General features: G+C 41.0%; 6 protein-coding genes across 6 annotated transcripts; all 6 read right to left on the reverse strand.

Annotated features, from left to right (window-relative positions):
- Positions 1–324: 324 nt before the first annotated feature.
- LSM04_000205 (uncharacterized protein) lies at positions 325–921 on the reverse strand (the record flags this gene model as incomplete). The annotated part of the gene is made up of 1 exon (XM_067336515.1): positions 325–921. The coding sequence occupies one exon, from the start codon at positions 919–921 to the stop codon at positions 325–327; it is 597 nt and encodes a 198-aa protein (XP_067192282.1).
- Positions 922–1,466: 545 nt separating this feature from the next.
- LSM04_007251 (uncharacterized protein) lies at positions 1,467–2,797 on the reverse strand (the record flags this gene model as incomplete). Its single annotated transcript, XM_067336516.1, has 2 exons — positions 1,467–2,751; positions 2,790–2,797. The coding sequence occupies 2 exons, from the start codon at positions 2,795–2,797 to the stop codon at positions 1,467–1,469; spliced, it is 1,293 nt and encodes a 430-aa protein (XP_067192681.1).
- Positions 2,798–3,790: 993 nt separating this feature from the next.
- On the reverse strand, positions 3,791–4,900 carry LSM04_005499 (uncharacterized protein; the record flags this gene model as incomplete). The annotated part of the gene is made up of 1 exon (XM_067336517.1): positions 3,791–4,900. The coding sequence occupies one exon, from the start codon at positions 4,898–4,900 to the stop codon at positions 3,791–3,793; it is 1,110 nt and encodes a 369-aa protein (XP_067192576.1).
- A 393-nt stretch (positions 4,901–5,293) lies between these two features.
- LSM04_007975 (uncharacterized protein) lies at positions 5,294–5,776 on the reverse strand (the record flags this gene model as incomplete). The annotated part of the gene is made up of 1 exon (XM_067336518.1): positions 5,294–5,776. The coding sequence occupies one exon, from the start codon at positions 5,774–5,776 to the stop codon at positions 5,294–5,296; it is 483 nt and encodes a 160-aa protein (XP_067192723.1).
- A 449-nt stretch (positions 5,777–6,225) lies between these two features.
- LSM04_001589 (Conserved oligomeric Golgi complex subunit 6) lies at positions 6,226–9,639 on the reverse strand (the record flags this gene model as incomplete). Its single annotated transcript, XM_067336519.1, has 1 exon — positions 6,226–9,639. The coding sequence occupies one exon, from the start codon at positions 9,637–9,639 to the stop codon at positions 6,226–6,228; it is 3,414 nt and encodes a 1,137-aa protein (XP_067192373.1).
- Positions 9,640–10,173: 534 nt separating this feature from the next.
- LSM04_000190 (RNA polymerase Rpb1) lies at positions 10,174–14,859 on the reverse strand (the record flags this gene model as incomplete). Its single annotated transcript, XM_067336520.1, has 1 exon — positions 10,174–14,859. The coding sequence occupies one exon, from the start codon at positions 14,857–14,859 to the stop codon at positions 10,174–10,176; it is 4,686 nt and encodes a 1,561-aa protein (XP_067192281.1).
- Between the last annotated feature and the right edge of the window lie 764 nt (positions 14,860–15,623).

Consider the following 15,623-nt stretch of genomic DNA (forward strand, 5'->3'; position numbering starts at 1 on the left):
AGAAGAAAAAAAGAAGAGAAAATTACCTATCATTCACAGCGGAGCCCCGGGATACACTTGTCAATAAAGGACAATGCAAGAGAAAAAAAAACGAAGAGGAACATTATTCAATACAAGCAATGTACACATGGAATATGAAGATATGTTCGTGTGTAAAGTAACAACAGACGAAAATACACCATAAAAACAACTAAAAAGGAAAAAAAAACATTCACACACGAAACAACAGCAAAACGATAACATTATCATTGAAAATGTACTCCACTTTTTCGACTTGATTTTCTCTTCTATTTTTTTTTTTACCAACGAGACACCAATATAATATCAATTATGATAATTATTATTGGTAAATGTAGAGACATACAGTTTGCTATTGTTGTTGTTGTTGCTGTTGTTGCTCTTATTTTTAGGAGTGGGGGATTGAGCTGTTCCCCATATTGTCAGACATAATCGTTCCTTTTTTGGCTTCGCCGGAGACTCATTGTTAAGATCAAGAGTCTCATTGTAGCCAAAAACATCCTTGTTCCCAAAACCCATCATTATCTCTTGAGCTTTATTTTCACCGAACAATTCAACTAATTCATATGAACTCTTATGACTTGACCAATCATACCGCTTCGTCATAGCGCGGTATTTTCTTACAGTAATCAAGTCTTTCAATTGACGAAGTGCCCATCTACCACGTGCAAGGCGACGTGCAAACTCTGGTGTTCCTGGAGTTACATGTGGCTCTGCCATAAAACCCTCTTGTACCATTGCACGGTACGTAGAAGTACTACTCAGCGAATATGCAAGTCCCATCTGTTTTGTTTTTACTCCTATTCCTGCCCTAGTTCCCACATGCCTTCCAGCGTCTAGAGAAGTTAACGCGGGTGCGAGAATCACAAATTCCAGGTACAGTTTTGCGACCCGTGGGTGCATGGACTCTGTGTCTATCTGGTAGAAGCGCACTCCCACCTGTCCAGTTGTACAGAAAAAAAAAAAAAAACAGTCAAACCCCATTAGAGTAATTTAGAACGATAGATAGCGAAATAGAAAACACAAATATTTTGTTTTTGTATAATAAAAGTAAAAAAGAAAAGAAAATATACATTCTCAGTCATGTATCTATTTCTCAATTCATATTGATAAGAAAATTCTGTATCTGTAACCCACACTTCATTCCCCAAACGTAATCTGTAGTTGCTGCAACTCCCCTAACCCCCCAAGAATTACAAAAAAACAAAAAAACAATCTCCAGTTAAAGATTTCTTTCACGTTGCTTAGAGAATTGAACGAGTTATATTAAGTAATGACAAAAAAAAAGAATAATGATAATAATAATAATAATAATAATAATAATAATAATAATAATAATAATAATAATAATAATAATAATAATAATAATAATAATAATAATAATAATAATAATAATAATAATAATAATAAACAAATGAGCTTCTCTTTTTAAGCTCACCATCTTGGTTTCAAAACTCCATGAGGCGAGTCTCAACAGCCCAGCGGAGCATAGCCGCCGTGGTGGCAACAGAGGAAGGACACACTTCAGCAGAAGCAGCAGCAGCTCCTCCCATATTTTTATCATTCACCGTTGAAGTTGGCATGGATTTCATTTCTTGTTTCTGATGCAGTAGCAATAGTCGATGTACCTCCGCTACAAAAACTGGATTTTTTGAAGTTCGAAGAATCTGCGCAAGGCTATCTGCAATACTTTGCGCCAACAATAACCAGGAACGTCGCTCTGTAATCTCTGTGGATACTTCTCCTCTTGCGGCTCCCTCCGTTTCCTCTTCATCATCACTTAGTATGGCAGCTGGGCGATGCACAAAACAGTCAATGTTCTCTGCGGCAAGGCGAGAAAGGGCACCCTCAACGGTGTACGCCACACGTTGCGCCAGTCGTTGTAATGCATTGTCTGAACCAAGCTGAGGAGAATTATCCCATTTATATATGTGACGACATAAAACAAGCGGCACATCTATAATAACGGTAATGCTTTGAACGCTTCTTGCGTCCAGTGTACCTTTCAAGTAAAAACTGCTCCCCATTTGTTCTCGTATTCCGCAGACATCCATATCATCTCTATCACTCACTAACGGACGTGAACACACCACTTGCCATAAAAGCAAAGGAATAATATGTGTTTCTGTAAAACGAGATAAAATCAAGAAGAATTCTTCCTCATTCCACTTTTTTTCACCTTCTTCATGCTGCTGCTGCTCCTGCAATACTTCATTTTTTGGTAGTGAACGTGCATCCTGATTTAAGTCTCGCGGATGTTTTTTTCTTTCATTCGGTACAACCGAAAGAGAAGAATTAGCAAAACACGCATCACCTTCCACCGCGTGCAAGAGTAACACCGCCGTATTACGTCTACCACGTGACCCCAATGGAATGTTTGCATTAAGTAACACTGCCACTTGAAGAATATGCATAATAGGGGAGTCATTACCATCTAATTCTTTTTCTGTGATACTTGACATCATTGTGGCGCTGTGAGTCGCACCGAGTATTCCGTCACGGCCCCGTTCCCATGTTAGATGCGGCACATATGGCAGAAGTGAAACAAACAAACGACTTGGGAATCCTGTGAGAGCAGAGCAGATAGCCAGACGACGTTGTAACTGTGCACACCACCACGCTGAAAGTGCTGTCTGCGTTGATGAAGAAAAAGAGAAGGAAGAGGATGAGGAACAAGAAGAAGCAGTAGTAGTAGTGGTATAGACCTTTCCTGGTGTTACTGATAATTCTGTACTCCTTGGTAAAAGAAAATAAACCTGGTATGTGAATACAGATTCATTATTCTCTAAGGATTTTTCATCATCTCTACTGTTAGTTACGTCATGATTCCAGTTTAGTGCACTTGTTAAACGTGCTTCCACCGAAAGAAGAGCAGGAACCGAAAGGGAGGAACATGTTCTTTTCGTCCTTCTTGCCGCTTCAACTTTAGTTTCTGCCGCTTGCAGACGTTCCTTTTCTATCTGTTCTTGAGAGTAACACTCCGTGGCAGAGAGTAATTCCACCGTGTGAATCTGACGTGAGCGAACGAGTCGTACAATTCCATCCGCAAACGCTTCAGCAGTCGTGTATATTGGTGAACCCTGTGGTAATTCAAGCGTACGATGGTACATTATCTTTTTTCCCCCTTAAAAGGAGAAAGAAATATATAAATAAGCCTTCTTAGTACCCTTCTCTATCTCTATCTTTTTTAAAACGTGTCTAGGCTTTTATTGGTTTAAATATTAAGAGAAAATAAAAAAAAAAAGATATATAAAAGACATATACATAAAGGATTCCCACAAAATAAAAGAAATTATTCCCCTATTAATAACTAATATAACACCAAAACTTCCATATCAAAGCAGAATCTCCACATTTCATTCCATTTGTTTCGTTTTTATTGGTGTTTTTTTTTCTTTGTGTTTGAATGTTACTCATATTTTATTCTCTTTTTTTTTTTCGCGGTGTTTTCACATCACGAAAAATCAAATGAAAAAGCAGAAAATAAGAGATACAGAGTGAGATAGAAAGAAAAAAAGACATACAAAGAGAAGGGAAAGGGAAGTGTGAATAAAAACAAAAATAAAAAAGTAATGACGAGAAAGAGTGTCTTCTCCACTCAGGTCCCTTTTTATCTCTGCCACTACACTTGCATGATTATACATTGTTTTTTTGTTGTTGTTGCTCTTGTCGTTTCGTTTCTGCGAACGAATCCTCATCAGGTCCAGAGGACTTCCCACACACACACACACATCTTCACAGTCCTCATCAAGTCTCCATCTCTCTCTTACCCTCAACTTCTCTCTTCTTCTTTCTCTTGTACATTCATATAAACTACAGCCTCATTTGACTGCGCGTGTAGATCATCATTACCTTCTTCATCGCCTTCTTGTTGATTTTGCTCTTCCTTATTGGATACCTCTTCGGCATCCACTTCGTCTCCGCCGAGCACCTTGACGAAGTCCTCTGTCTTCTTTTCCAGGGCGTCATGTAGGGTACACATAGTGTCATCATACTCGCTCCGCACCTCAAACATCTTTCTTCTTATTTCCTCCTGCAGTCTCTCCAGCTCCTCTGCGGCGCTCTGCATGTTATCTTTAAGTGCCTGCAGTTCGTGCCTCAGCTGTGCAACGGTGCGGCGCTGCTCCTCCACGGGGGCGGGCGGCCTTGACGGGTCGCAGAGGCGGCGGACGCGGTGATAATCCCGCACGGCGTAGAGCCACGCGCCGATGGCCGCGAGGGGCGTTGAGAGCCGCGCGAGGGCCGTTGGGTCGTGGGCCGCCGCGGCGCAGAACCCCTCGAGGGCGTCGGCCACGTCGGGCGGGAGGGGGCGGTGGAGGAGCGTCTGGGCGCGGCTGATGAAGAAGGTGAAGAAGTAACTCTCGCTGAGGACCACCCGCACCGTCGACCACTCCGTGTCCTCGTCGTCCCGCACCCGCAGCGCCATCGCCATCGTCGCCAGCGCCGCCGGTGGGGGGCACTCGTAGTCCCGCAGCACCGCCAGCTCCTCGCGGGTGACAACGTCCAGCTTCTGGTAGCTCGCCTGCAGCGCCTTGTTCACAGACAACATAAGATCATCCTCAATCGCCTTGAGTTGACGCAGAGGAACCGTTAAGGTGCCACCACGACGCTCCTGTAGCACAATAACACGTTCCAACCACACAAGTTGTGTCTCAATATACTGCTGTTTTTGTCCTCCAGCATAGATAATGGCTCGTAATGGGGCCATTAAAGGTTCATAATGATATAGTACACGCTCTAAATTCACACGATACTCATTACAGAGCATACCGAGTTGCGCCGCTTTGAGTTGAACATCTCCTTCAATACTCAGAAGCGACGCTAGTTGCTCGTCGGTCAGCGTCGTCAAGAAGGGTTTTGGTGGCCCAGGAGTAGCGAGCATTTATTAAATACTATCGTCAAATACATCATATTAGAAGCAAAACAAAAAAAAAACAATAGGATAAAGAGAAGAATATACACACATACACACACATAAATTTATATAGACATATAAAAAAATAAAGCATCCTTAAATCCCAAAAAGAGTCTGAGAAACAAGAAATAAAAAGAAAACGAAACTCATGCCAAAAGTAGGGGGTGTTGCAATAGGAAAGGGGAAGCAACAACAGTAACAACAACAACAAGAGCAACAAGAACGAAGATATATGTATATAATTTTATTTTCATATTTTTCTCTTTTTACCTACTCACCTGCAGGTATCGATATCGTTTTCCTTTCTTTCCTATTCGCCTGTTTTTTTCTTCTTTTATCACCTCTCGCCTCCCTCGTAACTCAGTTGCGTAGGAAGTTTGACCACCGAGTTCGAGAGAATTCCTTCCAATTCATCTCCAGCTGCTCATAAATGTCAACAGATGTTTGTGGTGGCCAATTAATTTCCTCCTCAAGCCGCGTAAAAGTATCAAGCGGGAAGTATGCTGTTTGTAGGTCTTTCCTACCGCTACGAATACCTACAGGTCTTTCCAAATTATTGAGCTTTAACGTTACGAACACATCCTGATGCTCACGCATAATCTTTTCCACCTTACGCATTTCTTCTTCACCCATATCTAATTGAATTGTAATATACCGCGCGTACGTTAACGGTGTGTTATCGGCATCACGAAAACGACTGTACGGTCTCATCACACCTTCATTTGTGAATTTACGTATAAGACCACCATTGTTGTACACTGCTACGGCAATCTCACGCAGCGCCTGAGTGGTGTAACGTCGTTGACGAGGCTTCATCACCAACACAAAGCTGTAAAACACCATACTTCCTGCGTTTTCTTCCACCCACTTCCTTCAACCTACCTTACTCACTCTCTCCCTAGTCAATTGCCACAACCAGCAAAAGTATCACCCTCAGCTTTCCCTCAAGTACTTTGTACAACAAGAGAAATGAAAAGAAAAATGTAAACATAAATAAATGAAGAAAAAATCGTTATTCAATGAATACAGTAAAAGAAAAAAAAAAGTAAACATATATCAAAACGGAATATACGTATGTACGCAGATGTTTGTACACATCCAATAATATGCACAATTACTTAAATGAGAAAAAAAAAAGAGTCATACAAACACCGTTTTAAAGAGCTATAAAAACTAAATGTGCCACACGAGAAGCCCAGTACAGTTCGGCCACATTTAAAACGCGAAAAATAAAAATAAAAAGACGCTCTTTTTTCCTTCTCTTTTCTTTTCCTTTTTCTGTTTCGTTTTGCTCAAATAGATGATTTTGGGACCACATCCAGAAGGATACGCAGCTTCTTTGGATCAAGGTCATTAATCATGAATGAAGAGGTGGAAGTACCCTCTGAGTTTTCCCCGTGATATTGTTGCTTTTGAAGTCGAAGGATTCGTTTATAACGAACTTCATATACGTCACATAACGCTCGCAAAACACCTTGCGTAACTTCTTCCCGGAGTCGTACTGAACGAAGAGCTGCAATTATAGGAACATACACACGACCTGTGGCTGCCACAACACCATAAAATTCACTGAGTTGCGCCGTAATAGCAGCTGCATCAATTTCATCATCATCATCAACATTATCACCAACAACACCAGCAGCAGCATCATCATCATCATTATCAATGGAACTATTCTTCTGTTCAGCCTCTGTTGATCCAACATTAACACCACCACCAGTACTAATACTACTACTACTACTACCTGTTACACCACTGTGTGATCTTTGTTTGAAGTAATGTCTTACGGCACATTGAGATAGACTCGTCGTTAGCTCCTTTGTTAGTTGTTGAATTCTTTCAGGAACAACATTAGATAGTGGTGTGGTATGACCAGCCGCTGCATTACCAAGGGCTAAGAGTTCCAAGTGTGGAGCAAGTGTTTCTTGTAAAGCAATCATAGTATTGAGTTGTAACACAAGTTTACATGGATCATCTAGTGTACTACTAATAATAGGTTGACGGGCCAATACACCAGAGAATGATAATACATGTTGAACAAGTACTGTAAAGAATTGTTCGTGATATGCAGGAGGATTTGTTATCGCAGAATCATTTGAAGAATTATTTTTTAAGTGTGCTGCACGTAGCGAATCCATTATCTCAACATGTTTCTCCGCCTCAAACATTGTAGACTGCAATACACGAAGACATTCCTCTACCTCTGGTGGTGTTGGTAGTACCATAGAGTAAAGTGTTCGAAGTAAATCTGCTGCCTGTGCCTGATGCTTAGAAAGACCACTGCGGTGGTATGGATTGCCAGTAAGACCACTACTACTACGACTACCTACACTGGATGATCTTCCACCTGATGTGAATTGTTGTTGTCGAAGGTGTTCATCGTGAATAGAATTTCCATCATTATCCCTTTCCTCTTCAGAGGCATATTCAAGAAGAAATTCCGTAACAAAGGAGGAACTGATTTCATTTTTCTTATTCCCATCATTCACTGCAGCCGCTGCTGCAGCTGCCGCGGCCTCAGCAGAAGCTAAACGGCGTAAAACTGTAGAACGACTCACAACACTTGCCACACTGTCAAGAGCATGTTCCGCAATTTGTTTGGCAAGCATATGATAAACACGAAGAAGTTGTAATTTTGAATCATCTGCGATAAGACGCGTAAGTGAAGCTTCTCGACCAAGTAATGGAGTAAAACTACTATAGGTATAGTACGTAAAAAGTTGCAATAGTGTATGTGCTGTACGTAAGCCGTTTGTCAAACTCATAAGTGTTGCCACTACAAGCGCCTCTTGTTGTGAACGATTCATAACATGTTGGTAACGTTGAACTCCACCGACATATTCAGAATTTAAACCTAATGATCGTCCAGTGGCGGCAGATATTAAACGTGTAATACCGCCTGTTAGGCCAATAGGACCTGAAGCCCCTGATGATACACCACTATTACCACTTCCATTATTACCACTACCGCCACCACTACCAACAACAACAACTCCTCCTCCTCCTGCAATATTATTATTACCACTACTACCAGCACCAGCACCGGAAGAAGAAGTACCAACAGCAACTGAAGAATCTCCATCATGTAGACTTGATGCATTACGCAAAAACCGCTCAAGTACACCTTCTAGTACACTCTGAATATGCTTACAAAGAACTTCAAAAACAGAATCAAGTATGGCAGCTTTGCTTATTGGTAATTTTGACCCTGAATTATCATTAAAAACGCTTCCTCCCACTAAAAATGCAGTAGCTTCATCTTCACGGGTACCTACAGTATCCTTTTCAAGAGATACTACTCCTGCTGTAGTGGTATTTCCCCCAGTTATTGTTGTTGTTGTTGCTGTCGGTGGTGCTGAAAAGAAAGCGGAAAAGAAATCATCTTCATCAACAATCACTTGATGCAACCAAGCAAATAGTGAACTGAAGAAGAAGACAGGATTACTTATTTCTGCCTCCAATGGTCGTGTCCCACCAGTTCGATGCGATGAGGAATTATCACTCTTACCTCCAGCACGATATGTACCAGTTGACGTCGTTACAGAACCTGTTGTCATGAGATGAAAGTATTGACGCAATACTGCAGCCCGTCTAAGTCGTGCAACCTCTTCCACAACCACCGCCCATTGATTTAAATTTTCCTCACGAAGAAAATGTACACATCGAAGATAGAAACTTGTTACTTCAGGTGAATCTCCTCCAAATGCTGCTACATTCGTCGGCATCGCACCAGGTGCGTTTGATGATGCGGACATGAGAAAACGTGCAACCTTTTCTGTACCTTTCATAATGGCAGTGTATGTGATATCCATCATCGCAGCAGCACTTTGATAATGTTCACGTGATAGTAATAACTCACGACACTTGCGATGCGTCACTTGTGCACGTTGCAGAACATCAAGGTACGCCGCATCCACAGGACTCTCTTCAAGAATTGCTTGCTCTTCGGCAGCAAAGTGGTATTTTTCCTGAAACTCCCGCATCTCCTTTTCACGCTGCTGCACCAGTGAAAGTTCAGCTTGTAGAGTTGTCATTCGAGAAACAAATTCTTCCGCCTGTAGGGCGTGGGCATTTAAAGTTGTCTCAAGCAATTCACTTTCCTGATTTAGTTTCGAGACCAAATCGGATGCTTCCTCAAAGACATCATTAAGCATAGACCATTCTTGCAAGAAATGACGATGTAGATCCACCACACGTCCCTCTAACGCTGTTCGAAGTGCCGTTGAAGAGGACGAAAATGTTGAATTAGCCATAGAAGAAAAAGCAACTGTATTTGCATGGGATTGATTAATTGTAGAGGCATTATCCTTTTCAACTGTTAAGTTATCACCACCAGACGGAGGGAGAAAACTCTCCAAGAATTCTGGTACGGCATCATTTATATACAAGACAAGTTCACGAAAGCTATCATTAACAGTAACATCTAGCAATTTCTGAACTTTGCGACTTGTGGCAAAATTACGTGTGGAGCTGGTTGTGCCCTCTGACACTGTACCAAAAGCATTATCACCCAAACCACCTACTCCAGTATTCTTAATAGATGTTGCAGTTAAATTGGTTCCAATTCTCCCAGAAGGAACAGCGAGATGAGGATCATGCATTCTCTCTCTTGTAAGAGCAGCATTCTCTCTTGTGGTACCGTCTGCTGCAGAACCATTAGGGTGCGACTCTGGATATTCAGTTTCTCGTACTCTCGCCCTTTCCATTGGGGAAATGAAATCTAATATTCTTCAAGCCTTTTTTTTTTGTTCTCTTTGTCGTACTGCCGTATATACAATATTATTACTGGAAATAAAGAAGGTAAAAGAAGAAAAAAAGAAGAATGTTTTTTTTTTTAATGGGGAATGGATTTCGCTAGAATTCAGATAATATTTCTTCTTAGACTGTACATCTCTTTCCTTTTCATCAAGCTTATTTCTTCATTTCTCATGTATTTTCAGTCTCATCCGATGTTTTCTTTCCTTCTTTTGGGTTTTTTTCTTTCTCTTTTTTTTTCTCGTTTCGATTCATTCTTTTTTTTCTTTCTTCTTTCATTACATTTTATCTGAAAAGCTCCCCTTCTCACACCTTCTTACTTTGGTTCCAATCACAAAGACAACAACAGCAACAAAGCATGCGTAAGAAAGTAGGAAAATGTATTCTTAGTAAGATCCATCATAACAGAAGAAGAAGAACAACAACATTAAAATATATATATATATATATATATATATATATATATATATATTGTGGCATCACATTTAGAAAATATCCAAATGGAATGCTCCTTCTGCTGCTAGTGGTGACACATGAGGTACACACTGGTTATGATAACTCTTACCCATTACACCTTTTACACGTCCAACTGCACTCATCTTCGTTGCAGTTGCAGTAGATGAAATATCTTGACAATCAAGAAGGAGATTAAAAGATGTTGTCCCGAGAGGAACTGGTTTACCAACAATAATACTCTCCGACACACTCAGATTTCTATCCACACGCTGTGATGCGGCGGCATTATAGAGATGATCCGTGGTACGCTCAAAGGATGCCATTGTGAGTACATTAAAGTTCATCTTTTGAATACCATAACGCGTAATACCCAACACCACCCCACGTTGTGTCATGAGATCTGCTAAGAGATACACGTGCCGTACATCAATGCTAAGACTGTACGCCTTGAGAATACCTTGAATCTCACTTACAATAACCTGCCGTGCCGCCTCAATGCCCAGCACCCGCTCCACTACGGCAACATGATTGCACATCACCCGCGGTGCGTCCACGTCCGGGAGGTTCATCACCGCCCGCAGTTCCGCCCCCTCCGCGAGTACTTCCGCCCCGCTGGAGGAAATCATCGCGCGATTAATGCCAGCAATACCCCCAACAACAACATCCGGTAAAAGTGTCAGTAGATTACGAAGGTTAAAGTGTACACGGTGGGCTTCGAGAAAGTATGGATAGACAGCAAGAGTGTCAAGACTCATCACTTCAATACAGTCTTCTCGCAAAAGACGTAATGGGGACATTGGTCGAGCTCCTGCTGCCAAAATTCGTTGTCGTACAGTAACAGCATTAATTGGAAGACGTAATTTCGAAATAACAGACATATTAAGATGTATACGAAGATAGAACTCTGTGGCCGTACAAACTTCCACCATCTCTAACGTTATTTCCTTAAGTAATACACGTTCTACCTGAGTTTTTACTTCTCGTACACGTTGCTCAAAAACTTCTTGTGACTCTTCTTCTCCCTCTTCATTTCCCTTCATCGGTTGTACTAGTAGTCGTCGTACCGGTGCTGTAACTACGGGAGTTGCAATATTGCGACTAGCGTTAATAATTTCTACTAAACGTGGTACACCCTGTGTGATACTCATACTTGCCACACCAGCAAAGTGAAATGTTCGTAATGTCATTTGTGTACTTGGTTCACCAACAGATTGTGCTGCAATAGCCCCACATGGAGTACCAGGTTCGCAAATTTTGCGAATATACTTGCTTCCACACTGTGCAAGAAATCGAGTTACCATCGTACGTGTTAGTGGTAACAGCTCTGTTTGAAGCATTTCAAGAAGATGAAGTTCACTAGCTTCTCCTTCTTCTTCTCCTCCTCCTCCTCCTTTTTTCGAGAGACCATTTTTATTAAAGGATTTTTTACCAATCCGCTCCCGAGAATTTGAAGAGAGTTCAAGCAAGGTACGAATTCGTTCCTGTTCCTTAACCTTTTTCATAAAGAAATTTTGAACATCCTCCTTGAATTTCATACTACTCATATTCGCCAGACTAGCTATGAGTGCCGCTCGACGTAATCGAGGTTGTTGTTTCTGTGATTGACTCTCTCCTGCCTTTTGAAGACTCTTCTCGTTTTGATTACAATCTTCTCCATATTGTTGCCGTTCACAGGCTTCCAATACTGCCCGGTCTCCACTTAAACATGCCGCCACAAAGGAAGGCACCTCAGTAGGAAGCAAAGAGATAAACCCGTCATCGAGACTAGATTGGGTATTATCAACATCATTATTTTTCTTTCTTTTTTTCGTGTTTTTCTTACTATCCTTATTGTTCACAACGATACTAGTATTGGTATTAGAATTAGAGGTACTACGGTATTTTACAAGCCATCTTGCATACGCCGCACGTGCACTTAACCATTCTTGTTCCAAGTTCAATGCGGTTCCTGCCACACCTTCCATAAGTTGTGGATCTAATCCATCTTCTCCAAACTTAAGTTGAACCACATCTCCTCTTGTATTGCGTACTGTACCATCATAACGTACACTGAGGTTTTCCATAGCTTTCATAAGACGACGGTATATGTATCCTGTTTCAGCTGTTTTAACAGCAGTATCTACGAGGCCCTCACGACCAGCCATCGTATGAAAGAAAAATTCTGTTGGTGTCAATCCAGAATAAAAGGAATTGGCTACAAAACCACGGGCACTTGGAGCTTCTTCAAAACGGTAAAAATGTGGTAATGAACGATCCTGAAAAGCATTTAAAATACGTTTTCCACTTACTGTTTGCTGTCCAACACATGCCATCATTTGGGCAATATTTAATGCACTTCCTTTACTTCCAGACTGTACCATCATAAGCGGTGTGTTTGTCTCTGTAGAGAGTGTCTCTACAGCGGCTGTACCACACTCATCACGCACTTTTGATAATTCCGCGTTAAGACGTGCCTCAAGTGATTGGCGTACTGTGAGACCAGGAAGTGGTTCCATTCGCCCTGTCTTTGCTGCAGCAATAAGTGCATCACATGTGTTAAAGGAACGTGAAAGTACTGCTGCCTTTTGTGCGTTTAGTTGCGGTGTTGGGGCAACATCACCAAGTCCAAGACTAAAACCGTAATTAGATAAATAACGGGAAGTGAACTGTGCAATGCGAGACATAATACGTGCTGTATAGGCACCTCCTGCAAGTGTGTGTAGACGAGCAAAAAGTCCATCCTTTGCACCACCACCAAGTAATTTTTTATCCAATCGACCAGAGATAAAACAAGAGTCCAGAAAAGCTACATAACCCTCTGCTGCACAGTCACACTTCCCACGTTTACTGTAAAATTTTGTAGTAGCCTCAAGGTTTAACAATACATCCACAGCAGGTGAAGGACGTACAATTAATTCAAAGAGTTGTTTTCCCGTCCACAATTCTACTGGTTTTAAGATTGCTGGTATTGGTAAACGAAATTGTGTAACCGGACCGAGCCAATGAGCCACCATTTGTGACATTTGTGAACGATCGAAAAACATATCACGTGCAGTTACGAGATAAGCGGCAGCAAGAAAATCTTGTGTACACGCAATAATAGGTTCACCATTTTTAGCTGTAATGATATTCTTCGCTGCAGACATGAGCTGAAATGCTTCTGCACGAGCCTCTTCAGTTTGTACAAGATGAACATTCATTTCATCACCATCAAAATCTGCATTATATGGGGCACAACAACATTCATTAAAGCGAAAGGTACGAAAAGGTAAAACACGAGCACGATGTGCCATCATAGAAATACGATGAAGTGAAGGTTGACGATTAAATAAAACTACATCACCATTCATAACATGTCGTTCTACTACATCTCCGATACTTAATCTAGCTGCAAGTGCTTCTCTATCGCGTTCATTATTAAGCGATTTTTTAGATCCTTCCTGTGCCAAAAAAACTGTAATAGCACCTGGATGAACCCGAGGTCCATTGCGTACAAGTCGTCGCATAAGTTCTAAATTTGATTTAAAAACACGTTGTGGATATGTTAAAACACGAGCAACACGTAAGGGTACTGCTAATTCATCCACATCCAAATTTGGATCTGGTGAAATAACAGAACGACCAGAAAAATCCACACGTTTTCCACTAAGATTTCCTCGAAATCTTCCATGTTTACCTTTTAAACGCTGTGCATACGATTTTAAATCAGCTGTACGCATACTTGGAGGAAAACCAGGTAATGCAGAATCCAACAACCGCGCAGAGCGCATTTGAAGCATTTCCCAAGTCTCTGTGTATTTAGTAGCATCAAGTGAACCATCTTGTAATGTATCCGAGCTAACGAGAATATCATTATATTGTGCCGTTAGATCATCATCACGAATGGTTCCTGTACCAGCTGTACCACGTGGACGTACAGGAACAGGAGGTACTAGAAGTGTTGTCACGAGTAAATCTACAGGACTTGTGCCTGGAGATAAACCGAGAAGTAATACCTCTTCTTGTGGAACAGCGAGGAATAACTGTCGCACCCGTATAGGGTCTAAGAAATCGTGAACATTTTCTTTATTTTCATCTACTACCTTATTGTAGGTACGGGCTGTACGCATTTCATGTTCAAAAAAAACCTCTGTATTTTCAACAGACTCCTCACCACGGCGAAGATCAACACGGTATTTCTCATGAACAATCCTCAATGGACGCACACGTCGCACTGCACCATTTAATCCACCACACTTTAAACATACACGCGTTTTGTAAGCATCTGTTTGTATAGTCTTTATTAATGCCGCATGTTGCAGCGGTTCAAGTTTTGTAGATGAAAGTCTTCGCTTATAATACTCAATTTCCGAATCATCTAACAATATATGAGAGCAACGTTTGCAAATAGTTCGACAAATACGAAGAATGGTAGTAAAGAATCCGAGATGAAAGACGGGAGCCTCAAGATCAATGTGTCCTGGATGACCAACACAGTCAATACTACGCAATCCACATGTAGCGCACACAGAAACACGATCACACACGCCGAGATGAGCGTCATTCACACCGTACTCCTTTACAGCTCCAATAACACGACGACATGGAAGAACAGAGAGACGGTGAATGTCACCACGAGAGAGAAGACCATAGTGCAGTTCACTAATTTCCACCGGGGCATTTGGTAGTGGTTCAACAAACTGCAGTGGAAGCAGCAACGGGACTGCAGTGGTTCCACCACTACCACCTACTCGCATTTATTATATGCCCCACTCACTTAAACTATGTAAATTAATCTAGTGAGTCTTTTTTTTTAATTTATTTTCTTTCTTTTACACACCTGTGTGTGTGTGTGGTTGTGGGTGTGGGTGTGGATGGGCAATTGTGAGTTACCACAGCGATGCGCGTAATTTGCAGGTTAGAAATGAGTGAGAAGGTAGAAATATAAAGGAGAGAAAGAAAAAAAAAAGAGAGAAAAGGAAAGAAAAATTTAAATAAGAAAACTTTTTTTCTCCAAATTACAGATATTTTTCATCCTAACTTTCTTCTCCATATTTCAAATTTAACCGTTGACATATCCTTAAAGGTATGCGGCTTTTTCTTTTTCTTCCTTTAACAATCTGCAGCAATAATCCTCGTCCTCTTCTTATTCTTCTTCCTGCGTCTTCGATTAAGTGAATTAAAACACGTACTTGTTCTTTCAACAGGAGACTCCTTTTTACAGTTTCTCATCTTTTTCCTTTTCTTTTCTTTTGCACACACGTATTTTCCTTTTTTATTTTATTTTCTTTCTCTCACCACATCACATGAATCCTCATCTACAGTGAATAAATATTTGAAAAAAAAAACACCTATAAGTTTTCAATTTTTCACCTTATCCTTCACGACAGATGACAGATATACAGACGATATGAGAGAAACCAAGGAAAAACATATATATATATATATATATATATATATATATTTTTAACAAGGGAAAGACAAAGCGAGCAAAGAAAGAAAGAAAGAAAAAATGATGGTC

The sequence above is a fragment of the Trypanosoma melophagium genome (assembly GCF_022059095.1).
Source record: "Trypanosoma melophagium isolate St. Kilda chromosome Unknown ctg2segment0, whole genome shotgun sequence".
In the NCBI taxonomy this organism is placed as follows: Eukaryota; Euglenozoa; class Kinetoplastea; order Trypanosomatida; family Trypanosomatidae; genus Trypanosoma; species Trypanosoma melophagium.